This window comes from Parasteatoda tepidariorum, chromosome 8 (assembly GCF_982258835.1).
Source record: "Parasteatoda tepidariorum strain Cologne lab strain chromosome 8, Ptep-v5.0, whole genome shotgun sequence".
Classification (NCBI taxonomy): Eukaryota; Metazoa; Arthropoda; class Arachnida; order Araneae; family Theridiidae; genus Parasteatoda; species Parasteatoda tepidariorum.
The window spans coordinates 69712118-69722334 of NC_141762.1; the positions used below are offsets into that span (position 1 = coordinate 69712118).

The 10217-nt window shown below is 26.1% G+C and overlaps 1 protein-coding gene across 1 annotated transcript in view; it reads right to left on the bottom strand.

Annotated features, from left to right (window-relative positions):
- The window catches only part of LOC147806270 (uncharacterized), a 91493-nt gene extending 86451 nt beyond the window's left edge, over positions 1-5042 (bottom strand). The window contains exon 1 of the mRNA XM_087169079.1: positions 4203-5042. Within this exon, the coding sequence (XP_087025205.1) occupies positions 4203-4394 (192 nt within the window). The 5' untranslated portion in view covers positions 4395-5042. The remainder of the gene's footprint in view (positions 1-4202) is intronic.
- Between the last annotated feature and the right edge of the window lie 5175 nt (positions 5043-10217).

Consider the following 10217-nt stretch of genomic DNA (forward strand, 5'->3'; position numbering starts at 1 on the left):
CCAACCTAATTCCCCAGATAAGCTGGTATACATCGATCTGAAGCCTACTGTTAAGACAGTGCTGTAACTGCGTTGGCATGTTGGTTAAGGCACTAAGCTGTCATCTAACACAATGACAACTAGGAGCCTTAACCAATGTGGCATCTTAGCTTAAAACACAAAGCCAATTAATATTTTTTTTTTTAAAAAAAGTCATTCTGTTTAAAAGAAATGCAGAAATGAGGGTATTTGTTATTACTTAATACGCAAAATAAAAATCAGCACCCATATTTTCTAACAAAATTATATTAAAAGTATTTTTCAAATTTTGCGCAAACTACGTACTAAGTTTAAAATGCTAGTTTAAAAGGTGCCTGCTTCTAAAACTTGTTAAGATCAAAACAAGGTTAGATTCTAACATCAACTCTGAAGACCAAAGTTTATATTCAGAAATTAGGAGATTGCCACAAATATTCATAAAATTGTTTGCGTTAGTGTTCTTCGCAATATTGAAGTACAATGTAAACGAAAGTTGCGGAAAATTAAAAAGATAATTTTTTCATACTTTTAAGAAAATAGAAATACACTTTCGTAACTTTTTTAACATTTTGAAATAACAATTTTATTAAATATTTTTAATTTTATTAACTAACTTCAATAACGCGACACTAGTTTTATATAAATATATCACTAGTCTGATATGAACTAGTTATTATATTAGTGTGTGCACTTCCTAATCACACTAAATACTAGTGTGATTAGGAAGCTGATGCCTGGATATAAAACCATGAATTATATCTTACATATTAGAAAAAAGCAAATAATTTTATATAGCTGATGCTAATTACAAATTCATAATTATAGTCTAATTAGAAAATGCAAGAGATTTCATTTTAAATAAATCTTTAAAAAGCTGGAGTACAGTCATGAATGTCTTAACAGTTAGTAAAAATACATTGAAAAATTAAATGCTTCATATTTGAAATTTGTTTTTCGACTCTAAGCAGCTTCAGTTATTAACAAGATTACAAATTTAACGCTTAGTTCTGTTATTAAAATTAAATTCAACGTTGCCTTTTAGGTCAAGATCAGCAAAATCTATTGCTGTTATTTTATTTTTTATTTCTAGTTATCTTTGTCGATCATTTGGTTCAGGTTTCACAAGTATCTGTTTGCGACAATATAATTCCGTTCGGCTATATATTTCGCACCAGAATGACTAATAAAACGTCAGTAAATGAAAAAAAAAAAACATAAATTTAAATATTTTCTTTGAGTTGAATTCTTACAATTTAAACTCTTCAAAAGCGTTAACATCCTCAATCAATAAACTCCAAGTTCTTCATTTAAATTAATTATTTATTACAAAAATGTATTCACTTCAAATAATGACAAAACTATCAGCACAGGCTCAACATCTATTTAACTATTAAACGATTATATAACTTTAGGCAAATAGAGCTAGTGTTTGTTTTAATAAATAGGCGTTATCAACATAGATACTGATTTTGATTGTTTTTATTTATACCATTCTGCACTGTCAAGGCTAGATAATTAAATAAGAGTTCTAGTTATAACTAGTTTAATGTGAAATGATCTTGTTATATGTAAAAGTTAGATAGTTTTCACTTGTAAAGGTAAGGTCAAAATGAAGCAAAATAATATAATCTGTCAATATAAATTGTGAAATATTGAAATGGTTCTCCTGATTAAACGTTATGGTTTTATTCCTGGCACGAGCATGGAATATTTTAGGCGTGGCGTTAGTTGTTTCTATAAAAATTTTTAAATTTTCACTTGATAATAATAAACTTATCTGATAGTGGGCTTGAAAAACTGCTTGATATCCGTTTATTCTATCAAAACGTTGTTTATTATGAGCAAAAAGACTTGAGTAAACAGAATAGTAATTAGTTGACACATGAATACATTATTATTATTGAATAATTTGTCTTTTATTACCTACGCAGTAAAATTTAGGAAGAGAAAATAACTCAGGGTTTTTAATTATTCTTGTAACTAGTGTTATGCAATTTAATAATTTTAAAATGGTGATGCGTAGTAAAATATTGATATTTTATTATATACTGTCATATTTTTGCATTTTCTTAAAATTCTATATTGCCTATATATTGTGTAATGATATGTATATTGTCTATATATTGTGTAACACAGTTAGTTATAATTGAAAAATACTTTCAGTAAAACTAGCATGCATACGATAATATCATTATTAAAAGTTTTCTTGAAATCATTGTATTCCATAACTGTTGCTATAATGATTGGGAAAAATCGTATTTCTTCTTTATAGATCTCTGTAGTATTTACTATTCTATAGTCATCGAAAATGTACACAATATTATCGTATTCAACAGCTCTTTTGACACTGATAATCTCTGCTCTATCGTTGTACTTCATAAAAAATATGCTATTTAAGATAAATTTTAAGAACAAACTTTTAACTAAGATTATCGTGACGTTAAAAAAGATAATTATTTATAATATATTATCCAATTATATTTAACATTAATTTTTTAATAACTGTTATTTACTATCATTTTACACTATTTATATATCATAAATACTCTACTAATACTTCGAATACTTATATATCATTGTAATTTACAGTACTAAAATTAATTAAGATAGTTTTCATTTGGAAATAAATAAAAGTACTATGATGGTATCATACTTTATTCATAAAAGATTATCAGCTGCATAGAAAGGCATGCTGAAATTCTTTTTTTATTGTTAAAATTATATTATTATTTTTTGAAGAAATTTCTAGAAACAATGAAATAAGGTTTGTACTTATCTTGTACGAAATACGCATTTATGGAAAGAAAATTCTATTAACATTTTCTTTGCTATAAAAATTATACTCTATTTAATTTTATGTTTTTTTTAAAAATTTGTAGTGTTTTATTGATTTGTAGTGAGCAATTAAAGTTTATTAAAGTATTAGGATAGAATAAGCAAAGTCAATTATTTTTTCTTAATAATTTCCCTATAAATTACACTTTCATAGATTAATTGTGTTTCTTATATCGGGTGCTTAAAAGTTTCGTACTTGTGAAACAGTTTTTGATTTGTCTGTAAATATTGTAATACTCTTCGTAAAATAACCGGCGAAAGTTTTGTGTTTAAAAGTTTGTGGTATAATAAAATGATTGAAGAAAAATATTTAAAGAAAAGAAATTTTTTTGAACAAAATGAACAAAACTCACCGACAATTTTTTTAGATAAATAATAGCAATATTTTTATTTTCTTTTATATCATTAAATAAGTTTTTAAACTTAAAATGATGCGAATTATAAGGAAATCTGACATAATTTTAAATTTACTATTGTCTTATAAATCATTGGATAAGTTACTTTTATAATTTGTTTGAAAGAGAAAAATGCAAATAATTTTTGAGTCAGTTTATACTCAAATAATAAAATTATGTCTATCAGCAGTAACAGGAATACAGCAATTTATTCTTTTTTAATGATTTCTTTGAAATAGCTCAACTATAATTTTCTTTTTTTTTCTTCATAATTCTATTTAAGTTATTTTTATTTTTTTATCACAATCGGTAAATTGCTTTGAACTATTTTGAAATAGTTTATTTGCATGCCAAAACATTCATTTTCACATATTAAAGAATATCGTATTATTCTGAATAAACAATATTCAAAAAGGAAAATTCATATATCTAATAAATGATACTTTTTCCCATTATATGGAACTTATATTAATACTTTTGTTTGAAAACAAACATCTCAGTTTGAAAATTCGCGACAATATCTCTATTTCAGTTGGCAAATTCACGACAATATTTAAATAAAAGGAATCATTCAAATAAAAAAGAATCCCTGGAAAAATCTCTTTAAAATACCCTCACTATTCCTCTGCGCAGGTTGCAATAATTTTAAGTAAATTTTCAAAAGTAATATATTTAATGAATCGAACAGTTTCATGGCTTCAGTAGTGAAAATGAAATTTCGCAAAGTAAATTACAACGACATAATAATATTAATTTAAATGGCATGAATTTTTTTCAAAACCCTAAAATATATTTAAAAAAATTTTATTTCATAAATAATATTTAAATTCAATTTAAATAGGCTTTTATTAAACTTCGAAAATAAAAACAAATTCTGATGCATTAAACACAAACATAATGTAAAAAAAAAATCCCACCATTTTTAAAGATATTAAAAGCATAAATATTACTTACGTCATTATCTTCGAGGTTTGAATAGATGTCTAGCTTGTCAAGTCTAACTGTACCCTGGAAAGGAAGAAATCTTGAGCCTCTTGGGATGCGCTGATTGCTCCAAACAGATGCTCCAGTATATGATTTTTTGGATGATGGTGAAGTAGTTAGCACCAGAGACAGTTCTGTTGGTATCAAAACACATGTTTCCATGATTATCTCCTTTATTTCCTTGACTTAGTCACCAATTGTAAGACTAGATTCTATTCAAAAGAGTTTTTTCTTCCCAAACATAAGTTTACTAATTGTATATGGAAGTCCTCAGAAAAATATCATTTTGATGGAAAATATACTGATAGAGATTAATAAGGCACCATATTGAAGTAAGTCCATTCAAAAATCACATCATCAATGATTATTTATATGAAAAAATAATGTCTTATTACAGTTCCCAGTATTATAAAAATATGTGTCTGTTATAAAAAAAATTATTTCATGGTAAAACGATAATAATAATCCACAGTCAAAAACTATTCACAAATGGAATTGACTTTATTCCAAAAAATATTTCTGGAATATAAATGATTTATTATATTTATAATATATTAGTTAATAACTATTTAATATTCGACACTTATTAAATCAAATTACCATATAGTGTTCGATAAATTCGATTTAGTTACATAAGACCGACCAAGAGAAGAACAAAACACGTGTTCTTCAATCCTTCATTAAAGTTCTATCTGAAGACTAGGAGAAGTACTCTCAGGGGCACATCCCAAACTGTTTCTCTTCATTCTATTTTTTATTTATTATTTTTTTAGTTACCTCCACCCCTCCCTTCTTGTTCTCAAACTCTATGTCTATCGTTCAGCAACACCTTGCTCAACAGGTGCCGGCATTTTCCTGTCCACCAGGAGGCGCTGCACATCAAGCGAAGTTGACCGAAGAGGCGGGACGGGTGGATCTCGTTGGTCTGTCTTTGTCTATCCCATATCGATTGCTCAGTAGCCGGTCATTTATTTATTTATTATTTTTATTTTCATTTTTTTCCCTTATTTTTTCCGTGCGGTTATTTAATTTATATTTTGTTTCATCTGTTCGTACCTCTGACCGCTGAGTGAAAAGATTTGATCTGAACGATTGTGAGACGAAAAGTAACTGAGGATGCGGAATATTGAGTTCAAATTTTTTTTTAAATAAAAATAAAAACAAAGTTATACTATATTTAATTGATGAATTTATAGGTAATAAATTAAATAATTACTAGTAGTAATTATAAGTATAGTTAGTTACTTAGTTAGTTACTAGTAGTATAGTTAGTAACAAATTAAATAATTACTATAGGTAATAAATTAATCATTCAATCAATCCCCATTTATAAAATATTTTCACCCATTATTTCATTAAATTAAGAGGGTCCGGAACGATTTTTTAATTTTTTATAATTATTTATTATTTTTATTATTATTATAAATTTTTTATTATTATTCTAATAATAAAGTAGGAACAGACCATTAAAAAAAATTGTAGACTGTTTTTTTTAAATTTTTTTTTTTTTGGTAGGGCATATACCAATAATGGTAAAACTGACCTTTTTTCAATTTACCTTTTCTCAGCATCAAAACAAGATAATTGCTTCGGTTTTTTTTTCCACAAAATATTTACCTATACATATTTACACTCTGATAACTGTTAATACATAACTTTAGCAGAAGTTTTTTTTTAAATTTTATGATCTGAGAACTTTTACTTTTTTTAAAAAGTTTCATCATTTTTGAGCAAAAAGTTTTCATAACTCTAAAAAGTATTTCTGTTAACGCTAAAACATTATACAACTGATATAATCTCAAATATCCAAAAAATTTCAAAGTGATATCATAAGTAGTTTTTAAAAGGTCAGTTTTAGTCAGTGTAAAGGTCAGTATGACCATTTAAATAGTTTTATGAATTGGATTAATTTTCTCAAAATGGAGTTATAGAGGCACAAAGGCGAGTTATAAATATACTTAATCAATAATACAAAATATTATAATCTACTAATAATATATTTTAACATATAGAATATATTAATAACCAATAATATGATATAAAAATTGATAAAAAAAAATACATAAAGTTTTTAATATTTAGAAATGAAATTCGAGCAAGAGAAAAACAGCTCTTCTGATCGTTTTACAGTTCTGCTCATGACTTTGTACCATTTTGTCTCCTGCATTTAACTTTTAGGGAAAAGAATAATTTGCACGCTTTATTTCTTTATGATTATATTTCATAATCTTTTCCAAACTTTAAAACAATATAGAAATTTCAAAAACTGTTTATATTGTTTTAATTACATAAAGATCGCATTATGCATATTTTACATATATTATTTTATATGTTTTCTCTGTTTTTACTGCATAATATTTTTTTAATATAATATATACATAAAATAATACAACAATAATTTAAATATATATATATATATTAAATAATATATGGAAATACACTATTTGAATTCTCGTTCTTTTAAAATCCAATATTAAATCATTAAATCAAATTTATATACTAATCATTTTATTTTAAGTAATTTTAAATATTTTAAAGCAAACATTTTTCAACTCGAAATCAAAAATTAAAAAATCAATTCTCAAAGTAAAATAAAATTAATAGTTCGAAGATTTTAAATTTTTTTAATGCTTTTCATATAACACAGCACAACGAAAAATGTAATAAATTTATTTTTTTCAAGGGAAAAAAAAACTCCCTCATATAAAATGCTTGTTATAATTAATATCAATTACTTTTTAAATAATTATTTTCAATTATTATTTTCAATTTATTATTTCAAGAATAATTTAAAAGCATCTTTTTTTAGCACTAGGACGGTGTTCTTCTTTGTCTGTAGCTCCACTGCCTGTTGCAGGCTAAGATTGTCTGCAAAAGTTTCTTCCATCGGAAGATTTCATTTGCTGAAATGCAAAGCAAAAATTTACTATTTTTAATACAGTTTTTATTATTTTCATTCTATTAGTAATTATTAATTTGTTAATTTTATTATAAGAAATTAATTATTATTGGTTACTATGTAATTAGAAGTAAAATATTTTGGTTAATATATTATAGCAAAGATTATTTATTGTATATTGTTCATGATGTATAATATTAAAATTAGTCATAAATTTAGATAATTTACGCATTTTTGTCGTATACTTTGAGCTTTTGAGATAGCCAAAATTTTGAACTGACTATTTGAAATTTTATATAGTTTATAATGAAAATAAAATGAAACTTATCCACATTTTATATTCATGAGAATAAAAATATTTTTTCACCCATTTATGAACTCTTTCAAAAGAAAAAAAACATTTATCAAATATACAATCAAAATACCTACCCATTATTAGTTGCTTACCCATTGATGTTATTAGTAGTAAAATGCATTTGTTATTATATTATAACAGTGATCATTTATTGTATATTGTTAATGATTTATAATATTAAAAATAGTCCTCATTTGTGGATAATTTATGCATTTTACGTCATATACTCTGATCTTTTTTATGTATTTTATAATGAGAATAAAATGAAGCTATCAAAAATATTTATCCTTGGGAATAAATATATATTTCCACCTATTTATGAACTTTTTTTTAAAAAAAAAGCATTTAACAAATATACAATCAAAATAACCACCCAAGCATAACATTGGTCTGAATATTTTTTGAAATTATTTTCGTAATATTGCACACTTTAATGTGCTGGTAATTTCTAGTTTATTTTAAATCTTCTTTGTGACATTTAGAACTCAGCTGGATGGAGAATTTAAAGAGATTTAAAGATGTGTGATTAAGGAAATGATTATATCGGTCCTTAGAGGTAAGCAGTTATTCCTTTAAAAGTCCTTTAGATAAGGATTAACTTGAAGGTCTTCTCTATTGAGGATTATTGACCAAATGATAGTAGCATATTCAGCATTCCTCGTCGATTTAAACATAGAAAATTCTACGCATATCTATATTAATGAGATTCATACTAAATTGTAAACATAATTTAAACACTGCTAGAAAAGTCTGGGAATAATGTTTAATCATATTCAACCTAAACAGTAAACAACTATGCATATATATGTTATAAATTATATGTTATAAATTTTAAGTTATAAAAAGGGATAATATGTTGTAAATTGTAATGCTTTTTTTTTTGCCTATTTTGATAAGAACTTTTGTTTCGCATAGTTTCAATTTATCGACATAAGGCATAAACAAAAACATGATTTCTTAAGGCTATTCAGCTTTAAATAGAAGAAATATGTATTGATTAAACATTTAACACCTTGACGTTAGTTATTTTTGAAATTCAAATTATTTTGTAGAATGATATACCTTTACAAACAGTGGTTTCAATCTTAAGTAACAAATTTAACACGAAAGAATCATATTACTGTACTTTTCAAAGGCTTTAAAAAAAGTTGTATAATGGAGTTGTATAAGAAAATTTGTTAAACAAATACACTGTGGTCATTAAAGTTCATTGTCACTCCAACAGTTTCTGAAGGGCAAATAGCTGCAGTCATAAAAGTAGGGTCTATATTTAGTAAAATTGTTGTTAATTACGCAAGGAAAACCTCTACAGCCCCTCCTGGTGGCGAAAATTGGAGTTAGATTTCTTCAAAACGATACAAATACATTCAATATGCAGTCCTGGATTTCCCTGCTAAAAAATAGAGAGAGAGGGGGGGGGGGTTGAAGAAAGGGCTGAGCAATGACCTTAATACGCTTAAAATGTAACGGTTTGTTTGCAAAGTGCCAGGAATGGAAATAAGAGGTGGTCGATTTATCAATTCACCATCATTGCAGCTGATGTGTCTGTACAATAATGTCGAATTCACGCTAATTACGAACTTTTTTTACTATATCTCACAAGCACATTTGTAGCCCACATGATATTGTATATAAAATCGGTATTCATGTGCAAAGATGATTTACCGCCAGTTGTGTGTGCAGTTTATTCGTTAACCACACCATTGAAAGTGCACTAATATCTGTGACGTGGAGTCACGTGTAAAGGATGTCATTGCTTCATTGGTTGTCCATATTGCTGCAAATGGCATAGAATTGTTCGGAAAGAAACATGTTTTCTTGCAAACGACTCAATATCTCGACTCATGGTTCGATATGTGACCTCCTGTGGCAATGTGCATAAGAGGTTTGATTCTTGTCTGTTGGTAGTGGGTAACCGATGAAATCTAAAACGATGTTCCATATGTCCTTTTTGAACTCTTAGATTCAATGTTTTGGAGGCATTAAGGGCAGTTAAGGGATCTCGATCGACTTGAGCAGTTATATTGAGGTACTATAAGGTGCACGCCCACTAAGCTATAATCTATCCTCAGAAAATATCAGACATATTCTTGAAGGCCATTCTCTTCCTATCACGAGGCATTACAGCAGCTTTTTTTAATGAAAAATAGCGTTCAAATTTAAATTGAGTATGATGAAATTTCTACAAATCTCAGTTTTTATTCTGATCACCACCTGCTTTGCATGAACGTGCAGAAAATAAATTCGTTTGCATATCCTTCAAACATCTACATGCAATATGTCTACAAATAAATGTCATGCAATTTTACCAAAAGTTCCGTATAACTTTCCTGGTGTAGCAGTTTTAATGGCTAGTAGTTTATATTTCGATGATTTTAAAACTACCATGTTTCCAAAAATCATCTTCAAATTTGAGACATAACACTTATTCTACCTTAAACTACATAAAAACAAAATATCATTATTAAATATTGAAATGGAATTATGTGTTGAAGTTATTTTCTGTTAAAATTTAAAGGTTAATAAATATATTTTTACTTGTTAAATTATATATGATTCTGCTTTAAACGCATTTAAATATGTTCAATAGTTTAAAATTTTCAAAAATAATAGTAAAAGATATTCTTATGTGTATGAGTTTAATTAAATAATAAATTTAATTTTATTCCTATTATCTATTAATTCCTTATGATTACTTGTTTCAATTACTATAAATAGATAAATATTAAGA